Source organism: Falco cherrug, chromosome 5 (genome assembly GCF_023634085.1).
Source record: "Falco cherrug isolate bFalChe1 chromosome 5, bFalChe1.pri, whole genome shotgun sequence".
In the NCBI taxonomy this organism is placed as follows: Eukaryota; Metazoa; Chordata; class Aves; order Falconiformes; family Falconidae; genus Falco; species Falco cherrug.
The window spans coordinates 9,655,593-9,674,294 of record NC_073701.1 but is presented as its reverse complement, the minus strand read 5'-3'; the positions used below and the strand labels follow the sequence as shown (position 1 = coordinate 9,674,294).

Genomic DNA, 18,702 nt, shown 5'->3' with positions numbered 1-18,702 from the left:
CTGTACCACATTTACTTTGTACCTCCTTGAAATATTAACAAAAAAAACCCCCACACTTTCATTTTTCTTAATAAAATGGTATCTTTAACAGGGTTCTCAAAGGTGATTTGCATTTCAACTGTGTGCAGCCACAGGGGCACAGGTACCACAATACTTTTAAACCAAAAAGAGCACGTGGCAGCTGATGTTACCGCTGATGCTGCCAGGAGAGAACAGTGAAAATTGTGGGGGTCTTAGTACAGACACTTGTCAGGAAGAACTTCAGGCCAGGGCTCAGCTGGGCTTCAGGTGCACTGTGGGGAAGGGCATCCATGCGCAGCACATACACTAAATCAAGACCTATCAGGCTTACAAATTAAGGTGAGTAAAGCTGAGGTATTTACACTTAGGTATGAGGTCTGTATGCAATATGCCTGGTATGAGGGTCTGCTCTGAGTGTTGCTGCAACCTGCTGAAGAGAGAGAAAGGAGCTGAGGCAAAGAGGGGAAAAAAAGGGTTGGGGTGGGGGGGTGGAATCTCTGTCTCCTTAAATGTCTGTCCTGTGAAAATGATGCAGTGATAGCTCTGTCTTGGTATTGAGTTTTCTCTAAAAATAAACTGGGATGTTATTTGAGCTCTTCCAAAATGTAACGTGCAGAAACTACAAGAAGAATTAGGGCAGAGCGGTGAAGGAGAGAGAGAAAGGTCAGCAGACTGGCCACGTTTGGGATTGTGGCTGCTCAGATTACTTGGTAATGCTTCTTAGAGCAAAAACCCTGGTTTGTCTGGCAGGAGACTAGCAAGCATCCCTGAAGAGCAATAGACTGACCTTTCTGATGACTAGGGTTTTCAGAACTTTAACAAAACCGTGAGTGGGACATAACCAGCCGGAGGATGAGGAACGAATTCAAGATTGTTACCCAGCACACCCAAACAAAACTTTCTCTCAACTTTTCCCAGCTTCCTCAAGTTAAACGTCTTTACTTCTCCAAGAAGTTTTTTGTTTCAATTTCTTTGGATTTGCTTCTTACAGACGACAAAGTATTGATGTTTCTGGAGTGGTATTACTTAGTTTCCCAAGTTTAGCTATTAAAGCCTGGCCTAACGTTATAGAACTTTGCAACAGAAATGAAATAAAATTTGGATGTGATTCTCCTTGATGGCTAGCAGCACCAGAGCAAAAGACTTACATATGTAATCGAAGAGAAATGCAAAGCTTGTTGAATGGGAACTAGAAGCGGAGTGTAAAACCCGAGGGTGCAGGCTGCAGGAGGGCCGCTAGATGACGGTAACGTAACTCCTACAGCGGCAGCTATTCCCGGAGCCCCTCCAGGAGCTGCCCGGGCTTTCCTAAACCTTCTGAAAAGTAAGATGTTTAACTGAACCTTCTCGCTTCTCTGACAGCTCACCTGAACGCCTTCATCAACCAGAAAGCCTGCAGCCATCACCTGAACTTTTACACTTGGGGGTTTGGGCAATGGGTCTGCAGCGCTGTCGCAGGAGCGTGGAAGGTTTTCTGTTCAGCTGGACCGTCACAAGGGGCTGGCTCTGCTCCCCGTTTGCGGCTGGTGTATCATGCTGAAAGCCATCTTAAAAATAATGAAACATTTTCCCAAAGTTACTTTTCCAGTTGATGTAGGTGCCACAAAGGTATCGCACAACTGGTTCTGCAGCCCGTCCAATTCGAGAACTGTCCACAGCACAATATCTGTGCTAAGTTTTGACCAAGTTATGAATTTCTTCATGCCAGCATGTTCTTTAGAGGCATATTACACAGGGAGAGGACTGGGTGAGGAAAAAACCGAAGAAATTCAGCCTAGGTTTCTGCTGGGCTAGCATACTTGTCAGAGCAGGAACCAAGATCGGATCCCAAATGACAAGCGGGGCTGCAGGGAACACAGCCCAGCTGATAGTTTCAGTCTTGTGTTCCTAATTGCCAACTTGGAAGTTTCATGGAGACTAGATAACTTGCCCTGGATTGGTGATACTGTCTGATGTTAGTGATACGCGATCCATATGATAATGACTTTACTAGATAGTCAACATCATTCAAATTTAAAATTTGTATTAGAATTTTCTCATTCAGAAATGTTTAATTTCCAGCTCGACAAAAGCTTTTCTTCCTAAGATGACTTCCTCAAAATATTATTCCTCATCTGATGAGCTTCTGTGCTCATGTGAGTAGTTCAGCTTTATAAACACTTGGTTTCAGCAGGTCAATTTACAAAACAGGCTCATGAACACCGACTGGCATAATGTGCTACAGCAGATCAGGGAAATTACTGAGGAGGAATAAATGAAAAATAAGAATGTTAATGCTCAGGAAAAAACTGTGCACATGCTATGAAGATGAAGACAGGAGCAAAGATAAGAGGCCTAAACAATGGAAAAAGGAAACATGATCTAGTAGGCAAACCACAAGTCAGAAGCTGCAAGCCTTTTGAGCCATTTTCCTCACAAACCCAAATTTCAAAGTCTCTTTAAAACTTTTCCTGAAGGGTTACCAGTTTTGCAAAGGGACCTGTATCAAAACAGGCACTTATTGGAATATAGATGCTAACAGTGTTGGCTCATATTTGTTTCTTGTCTTTCTAAAACATGCTTGAAACACAGCTGGGGTCTTTATCATCATAGAAAAACATAGTTGTTTTTAATGGTGATACAATAGAAATAGGTCAGAGCTGAGTCATTTGGCACTGGCCCGTTTAGAGGCTAGACATGTCACTAGTCTCACCCTTTGAAAATGTCAGTTCTGAAATCTGTGGAGAGGCACTGCAGGTTATGCCACACTGCCAAAGGAAGATAAAAAGGGAATTAATCAGGCCCACTGTGGCATTAAATATCTAATTTTGCATCTGTTTTAAACTGCTATCTAATGAAACAAATTCTGTTTTAGTCTTCATTTAGAATATGTTTGGTGTTAAAGCACAAATCAGTTTCAAAGTTAGGTCTAAGTTGCAGCCTAACCAGATCTCTGGGCAACCCAGAATTTCTCTAATTTTTAGATAGCATTTATTCCACACGGTTGTTAAATCCTAAAGGAAATACATTCAGCTATCGGACCAACTAATATTTTGGTTAAGCAGATTGTCTGTAAGCCATAAAACTTCAGCTTTTTGAGGGCAAAAGGATGATTTGCAGTCACTTCTTCTGTTACTTTGTCCATTTTACCAGCAGTACTTTCACAAAGCTATTATTTAATAATTGCAATTGGGTCATTGCTCTCATTGTCTATTAGAAATCACCATTAGCAAAACAATTAAATTTTTAATTTTAAATGCTACTTTCTCAGTTTCTGTGTGCTATTACAGCTCCTTGGGTGTTTTTGTTCACCCCTAAGTAACGTTCCCATTTCTTTCCTTGCTTTTTGCAACCACAAAATATGTATTACTTATAGTTTTCTACATCAATAACACAGTGATGATTTGACCAAATATTTATGGTTAATTTCCTAAAATATCAACCATTTTGAATCCGTAGTATTTCTGGCCAGCAGGACCTTCCCTGAGGTGAACGTTGTATTATTTTTGCGTTCAGGAAAACATCTTCTATGCTGTATCCTTGCAGTTAGCTGAAATGTACACGTGCTTTTTCATGAGTCTTCAAAAACAGGAAGTGTGGAAGGAACAGCCAAGTAAATTTCTACTTTTGTAAGACTTTTTTTTTTTTTCTTTGCCTTTTCACTCTTACTAGGGAAAGTGAGAGTCTGAATGTCAAATCCTGGCAACTGAAGGAAGAATCCCCTTACTCACCCAGCAAATAATGCATAGGCAACAAGACTGTCAACTAGTAAATGCAGATGTCTTGTATCTTCCCACAGATGCTGTCAGCTGGTCCACAAAGAACACTGCCAGGCAAAAGAGGAGAGCCGACTTACTGTATCTAGCCAAGATGTCAGCTTTACTCCTGAGTTTGAAAACATCACTGTGATACAGAGAGTCTGCAGGTAGTAGGTTTGCTTTTCTCTTGCCCCCCAACTTCCCTAATTCCTCAATTTCCCCAAGTATGATGGTGGCTGTGGAGCAGAAGTAGCCTCTGCCCAACAAATCAATCTGCAACAGCCTTAATACAAAGCTCACCCATATGGATCCCAAAATTGTATTCCACCAATCTCCCATTTAGACCCCAGGAGCTGAAATGATTTTGGTAAATAGGACCTGAAGATGATGACAATCTGTCCCATTTTTCAGAAAATACATGGAGGCTCTGGACTTCTGCAGCACATGACCAGCATGGCCCCAGCGGGCTGTGGATGCCGGCGTTGCGGATGCCTCGTGCACTGCGTGCTTTGCCTGTAAACTGCTGGTCTGAAATGGTTGCTTTGGAAGGGCTCCCATCTTTGCCAACGATTACTCGAGGGATTTGGCTTCCAAGACTTTTAATTGACTTGTAATTAGTGTAATTGATCCAACTAATGATACTACTCTGAACAAAGTCCTGTTAGGAATGCATGTTCTGAATTTAGTTGACATAACAAGACTGAACATCCTCAAATATTACGTCTTCTGCGATGTGGTAAACTTACTCAACTCTGTGCTCCCAGAATCATGAGATGATGAGAAAACTGGAGTTTTAAGGTGAAAGCCATCAGATCACAATGGTAAAGGAAGAACACAGAATCATTTAGGCTTGAAAAGACGTGTAAAATCAAGCCCAACCGTTAGCCTAACGCTGCCCAGTCTCACTAAACCATGTACCCAGGGGCCACGTATCGACACCTCCAGGGATGGTGACTCAACCCCCTCCCTGGGCAGCCTGTCCAGTGCTTGACCACCCTTTCAGTGAAAAAGTATCTCCTGATATCCAACCTAAACCTCCCCTGGCGCAACTTGAGGCCATCTCCTCATGCCCTGTCACTTGTTATGTGGAGGAAGAGACGACATCCCCCCGCCTGCATCCCCCCATTAGGTAAGGGGCACAAGGCCCCCCCTCAGCTCCGCTCCAGGCCCGACAGCCCCGGCCCCTTCGGCTGCTCCCCACAGGACCTGCCCTCAGCGTCGCCGCCAGACCTTAGAAAATGCGCCACCGCACACACCATGCCTTTAATTTTTAAACAGAATGTGACAAATACCCAAGTTTCTAGGCCGGGCGGGCGCCCTGCCCGCACCTGCAGCCACAGAGAGCTGCAGCCCCTTACCCCCAGGCCTGCGCCCCCAGCCCCGTAGGGAAGCGATGCGCGGCCCCTGCGCGGCGCTGAGCGCCGGGAGGTTTCTGGGGCGCTCCCGCAGAACGCGGGTTTGCGGCCACAAGCTGCGTGTTGGGGGGTTGCGGCCACAAACCGCGTCTTGGGGCGGCGCGGGGGCCGCCCCGGGACGGACGCGCTGCCGCCGGCGCGGGCCCGCGGCGCTCCCCCTCCCGCCCCCTCCCCTCCGTGCCGGGGCGGGGCCATGACGTCACCGGCGGGCGCGGGGCGGCCGAGCGCCGCAGTGCGGGCAGGAGGCGGGCGGCGGCGGTGAGGCCGCGCCATGGTTCGCTTCGGGCTGACCGTCGTCCGGCAGTGAGTACCGCGGCGCCCGCCGCTGCCGGGCCTTGCGCTTTTTCCCGGCCTCCCCGCTGCCGTCCCCCCCCCCTCCCCCCCCCCCCGCTCCGGTGCTGTGACGCCAGCAGTTCCGCCCCCCCGGGCGGTCCGTGCGGCGCGGCGCGGCGCCCTCAGGGGTGGCGGGCGGGGCGCCGTGAGGGGCGCGAGGCTCCAGGCCCGGCCCCGGGGGCGGCGGGGTGGCCGCGGCGGGGCCCGGACGCTTGGCCCGCGGGGGCCGTGTGGTTAGTGCTTCGGGTGTTGCTAGGCCTGTGAGCCCGGTGTGCTTCGGCTAACCGGGTAACGCAAACCACAGCGGCACGGTTTGGCCCTGGTGTGGCGTGGGGTTATCCGTAACGTCAGCAAGCGCTGTTTGGGAGCTCGCTCCTAGGACCGTTTTTCTGCCAAAAGCTCTCTGGTGTGGCAGAGAGCTCGTTTAGGAATGGTTGTCTGACATTTCTACCGTGAAACATTACAGAATTGGCATTTGTGACTTAGGGTGAGGGTTTTTTTCCAGCTGCAGGGGATATTGGCAAAGATTTGTAGTTAATTAGGCTAAGTAGCTCCAGCCTCCTGCAGCTGACAGTAGTTAACTGTTTAATTTTCATGAAAGAGAAACTTTTTTTCTCCTTTAGCATAAAACACTTTGCTCCAGTTGCACTGATCAAGTATCAGGGAACGGTTATTTTGGTGGGGTTTTTTCCCCCTGTTCTGTCTGATTTTCTTCCTGTTAAAGAGTTACTATTGACTTCCCTTAAAGACCTGGATCTGCTGACTTGGTGCTGCAGTTGCAGCCTAACTTTCACATCAGCTAAGAAACATGGGAGCCAGAAACAATTTGTTGAAGTCTTCAGGTGGGACTCTTGCAGACACTTCAGAAGGATCCCAGTTCATTCATCAGGAAATGGACAGGAGTTCATCAGTCAGACTGTGCTTGCATCCACTGTGCTATCTTAGTGCAACTTGGGAAACTGCTCTTTCCTCACCTCCAACTCGTGGCGAGCAGGGTGGACTCCATCCGTCCTGCTGCATTTTCCTTTTGAGGCTGGAAGTAGCTGTCATGACATGTGGTGAGCCTGAAGAATTAAATTGCTGCCCCCTGTGCAGGAAAGAGTTGAAAGCATACTAAAATGCAGTGGTTTGTCTTAAAAGTACTGGACTTCTGTCATCAGTTACCTATCAGGGGCTCATTTTGAGGGCTTCAGCACACCAGTGTTAATAGCCCTCTGTATAATAAGGAAGCAGCACACTTGGCCTTATTGCTGCAAAAACTTAAGCACATGATACTTCAGTCAGGTGAGGAGTCTCAGTAAAGTCAGCACGCTTAACTTTGTACATGTCAAGTTTAGTTGTTAGATCTTTCCCTCCAAAGTAAATCTGCATATGATTTTAGTTGCTCTTCTCTTGAAATACATGCCATCAGTTATGGTTTTCAAGGTAGAATATTTTAGTTCCTAAAGGCCATTCTACCACTTTTTCTACAGCTCTGTGCTCTGTTTCTTTAAGGTGTGCAGCCTGCTCTGCTGCTGTCTTTGATAATCTCTTGAATTGGCTTCCCTTTAAAGTACAGAGGTCCAGTTGGCTAGCATACGCTTTTCCTAAGAGGGCTCCAGAGTCTTCCTGCAGCTTCACCCTCTCCAGCATGGAGATGTAATTGTAATAGATAAATTATGCTGCATTTATGATAAATTTAAGAAATTACTTCCCATCCTTTTATTCCAGGCAGGTTTGTCGTGGTGAATATTGACAGCATGGTTGGGGTTGGCTACTTGAAAATTTTTTGAGTTTTTTGTTGTAAAGTCTTTAGATACTTTTTTTTTTTTTGAAAAGAGGCTGTGCTGTTATCTCATTTTTCATATTCAGTCAGCTGTTTCCTGTTGGTATTAATAATGTTTTTGAATGTTCAGTAAAATCGTTTTAAGTTAATTTTTTTTTTAATTTATATTCTTTTTCAGTGGAGAAACAAGATACAACAAAGACAAGATACTGCAAGGTCAGTATCAGTTATTCTGCTAGCTTGTTAGAGATGGAAAATTATTCTTCCCTGCAAAATGTAAAATCCTGTAACCAACTGCTGAACTGTTAAATAGTGTTGCAGAATAATATTGTAAACCATAAGAGACTTTATTTGTAAGCCAGGACATTATCTTGATAGCTTTACAGAACTATCTGAGTTGGTCTCCACAGAATATCAACAAACAGTGATGCATTTCTGGTATCAACAGGAGTATTAGAATAGTTCCTTCTTTGAAATGGGGGGGAAGCTACCTTGTTGTGATTTAACCCTGGCTGGTAATTAAGTACCACGCAGCCGCTTGCTCACTCCCCCCTCACCCAGAGGGATAGGGATGAGAGTTGGAAAGGAATGTAAAACTTGAGGGTTGAGATAAGAATAGAATAGAATAAAATAAAAGTGAAAGAACAATAATAACAATGATGACAGCAACAGTTATAATGAAGAGGGAAAGAATAACATCCAGAGGGAAAGGAAGACAGGAACACGTGGTGCACAACACAACTGCTCACCACCCACCGACCGATACCCAGCTATATATACCAGGCATGGCATCCCATGGTATGGAATACCTCTTTGGCTAGTTCGGGTCAGCAGACCTGGCTGCGTCCCTTCCCAATTCCTTGTGCTCCTCCAGTGTTTTTGCTAACAAGGCCTGAGGAACTGAAAAGTCTCACATCAAAGCCAAAACACAGCACCATACTAGCTCCTAAGAGGATAATTAACTCCATCTCAGCTGAAACCAGGACACACCTGTAATCAAATAAAGTGATAGCAGCACCACAGTGCCTGTTACTAAGTGTCCCCTAGCACTGTAGTAAATCTCAGTAGTATGAAGCCTGGACAAAGGGCTTCTGGGGCTCAGATGAGAAGTGAGAGTTGCAGCTGTGGTGAAGAACCAGCCAGGTGCACGTTTGTACAATGGGAGTTGGTAAGGAGCCACAGAAGCAGGTCAAGATCATGTGTAAAGGAAGATGTTGCCTTAAGGTAATCTGTCACTTGCAAAAAAAGTCTACAGTAAAGCAAGAAAGAATGAAGAGTAACGTTCTTTTTAAATGCTCGAATTGTTGAATCCCAGCTCTTTCTAGGAAGGTAGTCTTTAGACACAACTTTTTGAACCAGACTTCTTAATGACTATTGACTTGTGCACCCAGAACTTAAAGCACTGAGCTGCTTGGATGTCTGTTGTAGAAAAACAGAGGCTCACTGCTACAAGGAACCTAGTGGGGTTGTACTCTGATCAAGTAAACTTTATACAATGCTGCGTGCTGTAAGGGAGACACATTTTTTGATGTTGCAATTTACAGTTCTTGCAACTTCCCCTGCTTTATGTTCTTAAAAATCCCAATGATGTCTTTGAAATTCCTAGCTCTCTGGGTCAAATGGCATGCAATAGGCTCCTCTCCCCCCTCCAGTGTAGAAAGTGAACACTGCCTTGTGTTTTGAGAGGTGTAGCAGCGTGGTGGGGTCTGAGGTCTCGCATGGCTGAATTACGAGGTGCTCAGAACTCATGTTCTGGACCTCTGCTGACCTGTCTTTTGCTACTGGAAGTGTATAAATGATTGTGCATTTGGTTGGTGAAAATTCTTTTTGTTGTTGTTCTGGGTCTGATGAGAATTGCACGCGCTCTGCTTTGACTCCCTACAAAAGTAAAATAGGTGATACAATTGTGGATATAGCAATTTGTTACAGGTTTGTTCCTCTGCCACAGTTCTTGGTTCTCATGGAGATTGAGCTGTGACAGGGAGACACCCATTTCATGCAAGCTGGATTCCCAAAGTGCTGGTCCTAGAGCTCTGTGTCCAGCTAGTTTCACAGGCTCCTTTGGCTGAAAACAATTTTTGGAAGGGTTGCTGCTTTTCAGCTAGGTTTATTCCATCAACATGCACGCTGTGCAGCTGCAAGATCATTGGTGTTGGTGTGCAAGGTGGAGTATGGGGCGGAAAGAGACCACAACAGATTGTGTTTGCATCAACTGTAAAATTCTTGTGAAACTGACTTTGGCAAAGAGTGTGTGCTGCTTTCCGTATTACGCAAAATCCCTTCTTGTTGCCTCATTTCTTCAAGGCATTGTCAATGTTAGGGAATGGGGAGGAGCAGGCATTTCATAGTTGTCAGGACTTGAGTCTCCTGATGTGCGTTTTTTTCCCCGGTATACATATTTTAGTATCAACAACACTATCTCAATTGTATTGTCCTTTTCCTTACAATCAGCAAATCTGTTTATAGAGTTTCAGTTGTGAGATACCTCTTGCAGGAAGCCTACCAGTGACCGTTCTAAAAAGGACAAGTGATTTGAAATGACTACTCATGTTTAGAAAATGTAGGTCTCTTGTTTTATGTTTATATTTGTCACATGCATACATTAATACAAATATCATTAGTAATGGTCCTTCTGTCTTCCTAGCCTGTACTTCCTTTTTTCATACAATTTGTGTGACTGAATTTAGGGAAGATTACTTTTACTAATGGATGGTGTTACTGAAGGAGAAGCATTTTATTGTGACTGAGCAGATTCTTTATTGCTGTTATGCTTGTCTAGTTGCTAAATGATCTAAAATTTGCATGTCTTAATGTTGATGGGGGTTTTTATTTTGTAGGTCAAGGAGTAGATGAGCCGCTCTCTGCAACTGGCTTCAGACAAGCAGATGCTGCTGGTTTATTTCTCAGTAACGTGAAGTTTACTCATGTCTTTTCAAGTGACCTCCTCCGAGCAAAGCAGGCAAGTTCTTCTAGAGGCAACTGAATGTAAATACAAGCTTCAGAATTTGCCATTTATTTGCTGTTGATGATGCAAAAATAATACAGTGATGGAGAGCCAAAGGCTATTTTGATAGACTTTAGAACTGAAGTTTGAGTTGTGTAGAATTCAGCAAGGCCTCTATGAATAAGGATGTTTTAGTACGAACAGCTCAGTTAGGAATCAGTGAAGGCCAGCTTGCTTCGCAGGATGCCATGCAGTGTGTTCTTCTGTATTTGGTGTTACTCGGTGTGTGGGTACGTTCTTGCTAAAGGAGTAATCAGGACTTAGAAGTAACACAGACTGAAGTCCGTTTTTCTTTGAAGAAACAAACCAAACTGGCTGCCGCGTTACTGTACTGTCTTATGCATTGTGACTGTATGCTGTATTTTTCTGAGGAATGCAGACCAATATAGGCAAGATCAAGTTCTGCTGTAAAGCCAGTATAAGGGTTATTAAATGTACAGAGAGGCTGATTTTTTGGCAGGAACATAATAGCACTCCTTGAGGCACTATTTTAACGGGTTAATTAAAGAGGAAAAAATGTTAATTGCTGAGTGGGATTACATGTGATTTCATGTGCAAGATTACAAAATACTAAAAAAAAAATCAAGGAAACAGGACTTATAAAGGTAGAGGCATAGATCAGCTATTCTAGGAAGGTGGTGTCTCCTGTGGGAGCCCTGTCCTTAGTTCTCTTCTGTTACTGATGCAGTGATTTCAGGAGATCTGTAGGCTTCAGGTGATTGAAACTACTAAATGATTTGTGATAGCCCTGCTGGTTGCTTGCTTTTTGCTCTGTTGTCCTGCTACAAAAGTCTGTGAAGCCTTGCTGTAAACCAGATCAACAAAATCTAACATAAACCCCGCCCCCTTTTTTTTTTTTTTCTTAAAATATTCATCATCACATTGCCCATTAGTTTTGCAGCACGGTCCCATAAACTGTAGCAGCACAACTTAGAAAACAAACCAGAGAGACGGAGAAGGAGGAGTGCAGTCATTGGATATTTGTAAAATGCATAATAACTGCCTTTAAGTGGCAGTGATTATATTTTAAAACATTAATAGTGCTTTATAATGTTCGTAAGACTGTGCTATGTGCCTGCCTTAGGGGAATTGTTTTTGAATGCTCAGCCACTTGAGAGAGAAGGTGATAATTTTTTTCCTTGTATTAAAGACAGCTTTTTCCATGAGAAGCATTTGCACTCATAATGTAGAAGACAGACCCGATTTTGGTCTTTGCATAAAGGAAATGTGTTTTGCCATTTGTTTGACAGGCTATCCAGCTTTGTGGAAGCTTTTCCAAAGATGTGTAAAGCTGCGGTTTCCATTTGCTTGGAACTCCCTTTTCTGGCAGCTGCAAATCTATGAAGAAGTGTCCTTTACTATGCTGTCACTTCATAGCTCAGCTATGAAAGGAATGTACAAGTTCCCTTGCAAAAGAGTAAAAAATGTTTTTTAAAGAAGCTGTTAGTGGTAAAGTTTAGTTTTCCTTGCAAGGTCTCCTGCATCGGCTATAGGCAGGGTGTGTACTGGTTAGTGGAACCAGGAGAGTGGTATGTGGTCCTCTGGCTACTGCCCGTGGCTGACAGCTCCAGTGTTCAAGCCTGAGCAGGAAACGAGAAAACAGGGATGTGTGCAAAGAGAGTTGTACTGGCTGGGGAGGAATTCAGAGAGCTACAGGAGATGCAAAGTGAGCAGGTATAGGAAATGCGGAGAGAGGCTTTGCAGGGAAGTCTGTTTGAGAGAATAAGCCTAGGAGAGGGAGAGTCCAAGACTTGCTTCAGAAAGTAGCAGCGTAGAAGAGAGCAGGCAGACCTGCAATGTGAAAATACAAAAAGACTAGTTGGGCAGACCAGGATGCGGTGTGAACAGAGCACAATGCCCTAAGGCTTGTAATGTTAACAAAGCCTAACACCAAAGTCTGCAGGGGAACGTGAGGCCTACTGTGAGGTGCTCATGCTGTTGGGGTAAGAGCTCTGCAGTAGTGAAGGTAGGTTCAGGACTGGGACAGGCTGGGCCCTGAGGAGGAAAAATCTTTTTGAGTCTCTTTTCCATGTATAAAATGGGGCTAATATCCCTGCTCTCACTGTGGTATTGTGAAGATTCAGTGATGTTTCTGAAGCATATTGATATTCTAGTAACAGATGGTGTAGGAGAGGTGTGAGGAAGTTAACCTCAGAGTGTATTTTGGTTTCAGCATGGTAAATGAGACTTCACGTTTAATATTTACACTTCAGAATATGAACTAGTGCTCAGTAGGTGAATGTTGTCTATTTCATGTAGTGAGCGAGATCCCAGTCCTGGAGTAATTTTAGGATATAATCATATAATTAACTGTGCTATTGGTATATACAAGGAATTTGATTCAACTTTATCTGAATTTTGACGTTACCCTGTGGCAGAAATTTAAAGTTGCAACATAAAGCCTTTCCTAAGCAATACATTAAATAGGTCATAAAATCTTGTTAATACAACAAGGCAGCTTATTGTATGCCAGAATCCAATGAGCCTTTTCAAAATTAATTCTGTGAATGTCCGTTCAATTTGATGTGGACATTTGCACAAGACTTCCAGCAGGTATTACTAGTCAAAGCTGTCTGTGAATCCAGTACAGTCTTTGTGCTTTGGTGCATATCAGAACAGCTGCAGGTTAGCTGTCCTTTAGTTCCCATTACTGGCCGTGGCAGCCAGACAGGTGTATAATAGCCAACATGCTAGAGCCTCTATAAGGCAATACGTTTTCTAAAGTGATACCAGAATTTCCTCTTGATAGTTGTCTTCTCTACCCTGCACCACCAAAATCACGTTTCCTTGGAAGAAAAAAAGATAAATAGCACACAACTCCAGACATCCAGACTATTGTTAAAAGTGAACTAAGCCCTTTGGGTTTTCTCTCTCTCGGTCATCCTACCAAAAGGCAGGTGAATACAGTAAGTTAGATGATTTTTTTTCCCCCAAGTGTGTCATCCAGTGCATTTTTCCCTTGTAACGTCAAGGCTGACACTTCAGTATGTTGCCAGCCTCCTGGCTTTTAACTGCTTTGAGTATTTGATTTCTGAGGTGCATTAAGTAGCCACTTGCTAGAAGGTAATTTCATTTGTTAGATACTATGTTTTTTGCAATCAGATTAACTGATCAGGTTTTAGGAACATACTGCTTGTGAGTCTGACTCATGTACTGCATGTAAAGAATGTGTCAGCATGATTGCTTTGTGAGTGGCAGTATACTCAAGAGAAGATGTGGGTTTTATCCTGGTAAATCCTGCTGCTGCCGTGTCTTGCTGCCCACCTTTTGTGGGTGCTAAATGTTTTCAGCTGTAATGGACTTTGAGTTGTGAAAGAACTATCAGAGGATTGCATCTTTTGTGGCCTGACACAGGCCACATATCCAGTTCTGACAGAGACTACTAGCTGAACAACTTTTTATATTTTTCCTTTGGGTTGTTGGGTACTACTAATCATTGGCTGTGGTGGTGTAGGATGGTCTAGCTATCCCACGAGAAAACAGGTCATTGATGCAACTGTATATTTACTTTTTAGACTGCTGCCACAATTCTAGGAAAAAATAAGTTTTGCAGAGATTTGGAAATCAAGTATGATGCAAGACTTCGAGAAAGAGTAAGTGCCAGAAGAGTTTGTTTTGATATTGAAAAATTGAAAATGTAACTTACTGCTCGTGGATATCACGGCCTGTTGAGTGGTGAATTTAACAATGGAGAGCACTGTTTGATGTGGTTTTAATCACGGAAAACTGAACTCTTCACGTCAGGTACTATAAATTGTTCACACAATTGTGAAGCAAAGCCAGAATTTAGTGATTAGTGCTGTAACTGTGATGCTTTAGTGCTTTAAGTAATATTTACGTATAAAAGGAATTATCTTAAATGTAATAAAAAGCTTAGCTCTGTTTTCTAACCCCATATATCAAGAGTTAAAGATACTCCTTCTCTAGCCTGATGGCACAACGTGATGTTGGCTTTTTAGCTGTTTATACCTTTTAATTTGCACAAAGATACTGGAAAGCTTTCTGCTGTGCATGATACAATCTGCTTTCCTGATTAGCCTCTCTGCCTGGTAACAGGCATAATTGTACATCTTGTTTTAAGTATGTCTTGATCAGAAAAAAACCTCAGATGCTGGCTGTTTCTGCTAATACGAATCACCCTTCAGGTGTTGTACTTAGAGTGTCAGCTGAATTTTAACTAAGGAAATGCTACAAAACCCCAAGTCAGATGGCATATGGCCAGCAGGCAAATAACTGTTTATGGAGCAGAACATGATTGTAGCATTTCCTGTCTGGATCTTCTTTCTCTGTCAAATTCCAATTCTTACCCTGAAACCAGCAAGTCAAATGCCTCCCAGTTCTTCAATTGCTTTACCATCTGATGTTTTTGAAAAATGCTACGGTTCATGATACAGAATTTTAGAAAGAATAATCTTAGCACTCTGTTACACTTCCCCCCCGCCGCCTTTCATGGTGTTTGTATGGAAGTATAGAAATGCCAATACAGCGTCTGCAGGCCACAGGTTGTAAACTGCTCTGGATAACTGGAATTAAGTTTGAATTGCATGAAAAGTAGTAATGTCCTTTAAAAGAACTTATATCATTGACCCTATTCAGCAAGTTTTATTCTCTCATGCCTTTCATGAGAGAATCTGTCTGGAAAAATCTTTAAGATTAGAATTTAATTTTCAGCAGCTTCAGAGCACTTATTTCTTCATTTCTTTCTTAGTATTCCAAAACTGTCAGTATTTTGCTTTAGAGAAGGGGATTGAGAAGCTGAAGTAAATGTGTTTCGGTGCATTCTGAAAACCATAATAATGATTATGGCATCTAATTGCATATCCACAGCAAGTGGATAGTGACATAGAAGTCAGAAAGCTTCAGTAATGAGTATGTGTCTATATCCTAGTCATCAACATCTGGGTTTCTGGAATGTGTGTAACCAAGTGTTTGACAGTATTGTATCAGCTCATACTTTCTCAAAATACTCATCATAACCGCAGCGTTTTCACTGTCTTCGGATGTTCCAAGGAAGACTAAAGCTTTCCACTTGAATATATTTTTCATCTGTTAGCAGTAGTAAAGTATTAATCTCTAGAGGGAGAAGTATTAATCTCTTTTCCCATTGTTGGAGAGTTGCCTTGGAAAGATCTTCCAGATCAAAAATTACAATGCACATCCAAGTAATTTACAAGATGGATGTACATTACAGATGATAAATACTGTGTTTTATAATGTGACTTCTAATTATCCAGACTAACTAGCTGGTATATATGGATTCTTACTACTCCTTCTTGTGTATGAATAAGTGTGTCATTGAAGAAAGTTAATTGCCTGTTCTCTGAGTCCATTAGCATATGTTTGTAAGATCTTTTTTGCCGTTCTTGTTTTCTGAAAACACTGTCCACAGCAGTAATGTATGTCCTGAAAAGGTGGGAGGTGGCCTTATTGTTTATTTTTAATAGTTAGGGTACTTGTGGTGTTTCATCCTTTGGGTTTTTTTGTTTTTCTTTTGTCTTTTTAAAAAATTCTGATTTTAAAATGGACTCCTTTGCTATGGAGATTTCAAAGGTCTGTAGAGAAAATGCTTGTTTCTTACTTGCAACAATTAATTCCCTGTAGTCTTTCTGCAAATGCAAAGTAAATGGAGTTTATCCTCGTGTGAACAGCTACATATAGAGGTGTTTGGAATGTAACCTCATTTAAAAACACACTTTAATTTTGTGTGCTAAGAATGAGTGTCAAAAATGTAGAGGGGAAAAAAATCTCAAAGCTAAGATGCGGCTGAAGGTAGTGTTTTAAATGTTGGTACTTTAATGAGATGTAGCTTTTAATGCGTTTCTCTACCCAGCAGATATATATATACACTTCATATATATACGTTAAACTTAAATAGCAGATACAAAGATACCTTCTCCCCCAGTATTGGGATAAAATTTAAAAGGTAGTTAAGCCTGCGCATTATACATGAGAATCCAAGAAAACAAAGCTGTTAGGAGATGCTCACGTTGGAAGTGGTACTGGAGACTTGATACGTCTTGCTAAACATGCTCTTCATGACTTGCCTCTCACAGAAATACGGTGTTGCAGAAGGAAGGCCTTTGACTGACCTCAAGGCTATGGCAAAGGCTGCTGGAGAGCAGTGTCCTTCATTCACGCCTTCTGGAGGAGAAACACTGGATGAAGTATGGTATTTATTTATTTGTGCCCTACTTTCTAGGCCATTTTATCAGTGCAGATACAGCTGTTGTGTACTTAGGAACATCTTACTGGCAGCTTAGCTCAACTGAAGGTAGTTGTTTTCCAAGCTAAAAACACTACTTGACCTGATTATAGTGGCTGCCAAGTGGGGAATCTCTTTAGAATTAAAATCCTGTTTTTGAGATTGACTCCTCATGAAGCTGTCATTTGCAGAAGGACAAGGCAGTTGCTCTCAACCTTGGCTTTGGAGGGCAGAGAAGTTTTTACAGCATTCAGTAACTTACCATTGATTTCTGAGACGTGCCTGTGATAAGCATTTGTCGTTTAACTGAAGTAATTGTATCTCAGACTTCTAAAAGCTGAAGTCTCTTGCATTCTTCACAATGTACTCTTCTGCCCCTTCTCTTTAGGTAAGAGAACGTGCAAGGGATTTTTTTGAATTTCTGTGTCAGCTAGTGGTTGAATTGGAACAGAAGGAGCAAGACACGCATGGTGCTGCCAGCAGAAGCTCAGGAACATCTGAAGAACAGTTAGTTTTCCCTTGGACAGACCACTGCAGTGAAGCAGAACATAGCTCTGATAACGGTGGAGCCTCTAAAATATTAGATGCCAATATATTAGTGGTGAGTCATGGAGCCTACATGAGGAACTGGCTTGGTTATTTTGTTTCGGATCTCAACTGTACTTTACCAACAAATTTAACAAAGTCTCAGTTGTCTTCTGTCAGTCCCAACACAGGAGTTAGTCACTTTGTTATAAAACTTGAAAATGGAAATTTGTTAAAACCTGAAGTCACATGTGTTTGTCTTAATCAAGACTCTCACTTAGTGGATGTAGGAGCTGAATGTGTAGCTCAAAAAATGTTTTAAGAGTCTTTGTAAGGGCAGTGGGTTTAAAATCACTGTTATGCTAAGCTTGGGAAAGGTATCTGTGGTAATTACTGGGATTGACTGGAGTTACTGACACTAAACCACAAAAGATGAAGACATGCAGCTGCTTATCATCTTAAAATAACATGATTTGCATGGGCCTTGTACCCAGTATAAGTTGGCACTAGAGAAATAACACAAATGTTCTTTATGAACAGAAACAGAATGCTTCCAGTCACTTGCATATCTGCCTCTATAGTGCATATTTTTAAAAACTTCTTTTCATTAGTCATAATTATTTTGGTTATCTCCAGGTAAAAAAGTTGGGGAGACGAGAGGAATGGTACCTCAAAGATGAGCTGTACTGTATTCTTTTTTTAAAAAAAAATGCTATATTGTAATATTAAACATACATGTTGTCTTAAAATAACTTTTTTTGAATGCAATAGTATAACCTAAGAATGAGCATTGCCTAGTGGAAAACATTTGGTACAGAGCAGGGGGTGTGTTCCTGGCTCTGGTACTAAATAGCTGTGAGACTCTGGGCAAATCTCTTTTCCATTTGTAAAATGGTGATGATGATATACCTACCTCGCAGGAGTGTGTTGTAAGAAATGGTTAGTGACGTTGAGACCTCTGTTGAAGAGCACTGTACACAAATAAAGTATTTATTTTTAACTGTAAGCAGGGTGAGGAGCCTTGTGCACGCACAGTTGAAATAAAGGTGTCTCTTCTGAAGAGGAACCTTATCAGTAGGGTGAGTTGTACCAGACTAGAATCCTTCTGTCAATGGCAGTCGTACATTTGATGGATGGATGGTTTTGCCTAGAGTAGGCAAGTTTGATTGCTTGATGATGGCTTATAGTTGCTGTTAATACTGCATTCTTTCCCCACTGGGGTGTTTGTAGTGTTACTGTGTAAGCTTATCTGGTTTCTTATTTATAATAGCCACATACTTTTTGTTCATTTGCATATTTTAAGCCTGTTAAAAGAAATAATAAAAATTAAAGGCTCCTGAATAGAACTCTCATTTTGTCTGTATTTCTTTTGAGGTAAAAATCTTCGTTAATATTACTCTATGAAGTTTTGCTCAGATCATGTAACTTTCATTTGTTTCCTGAAAAAAACCAGACTGATCTTTTACTATGAAAAAGAGGCCTTTTTTGGTTTGGTGGACCAGGGCTATCCTGACTTTTACCTGAAAGAACCCCTTAGTGATGTTAAAATGTTAAGGACATACTTGAATTGCTTGCAACTGTACAAAATGAACTCTTTGACCGAAGGTTTAATTTTTTGTAATGTTTAAAACACATGCTGTCCTGTGTACTTTAAACTACTAGTAGCCCATAGAGAGGAAAGCATCTTACCTGATGTTTAA

At 42.2% G+C, this 18,702-nt stretch overlaps 1 protein-coding gene and 1 long non-coding RNA gene across 3 annotated transcripts; both read left to right on the top strand.

The window, feature by feature from the left end:
- Nucleotides 1–248: 248 nt before the first annotated feature.
- LOC129736106 (uncharacterized) lies at nt 249–4,458 on the top strand. The gene is made up of 3 exons (XR_008732273.1): nt 249–360; nt 3,800–3,928; nt 4,170–4,458. It is a non-coding gene; the product is annotated as an uncharacterized LOC129736106 (long non-coding RNA).
- Nucleotides 4,459–5,359: 901 nt separating this feature from the next.
- On the top strand, nt 5,360–18,348 carry TIGAR (TP53 induced glycolysis regulatory phosphatase). 2 transcript variants are annotated; one of them, XM_055712320.1, is made up of 6 exons: nt 5,360–5,476; nt 7,450–7,487; nt 10,109–10,230; nt 13,791–13,868; nt 16,329–16,439; nt 16,866–18,348. In XM_055712320.1, the coding sequence occupies exons 1-6, from the start codon at nt 5,445–5,447 to the stop codon at nt 17,322–17,324; spliced, it is 840 nt and encodes a 279-aa protein (XP_055568295.1). In that variant the 5' UTR covers nt 5,360–5,444; the 3' UTR covers nt 17,325–18,348. The 2 variants fall into 2 exon arrangements, with proteins under 2 accessions (XP_055568295.1, XP_055568296.1); XM_055712321.1 differs by lacking the exon at nt 13,791–13,868.
- Nucleotides 18,349–18,702: the final 354 nt, after the last annotated feature.

Coding starts and splice junctions, on each gene's coding strand:
- TIGAR (XM_055712320.1), top strand. CDS start 5,445: ATGGTTCGCTTCGGGCTGACCGTCGTCCGGCA. Junction 7,488..10,108: donor CAAAGACAAGATACTGCAAG/GTCAGTATCAGT, acceptor TTTATTTTGTAG/GTCAAGGAGTAGATGAGCCG. Junction 13,869..16,328: donor ATGCAAGACTTCGAGAAAGA/GTAAGTGCCAGA, acceptor TGCCTCTCACAG/AAATACGGTGTTGCAGAAGG.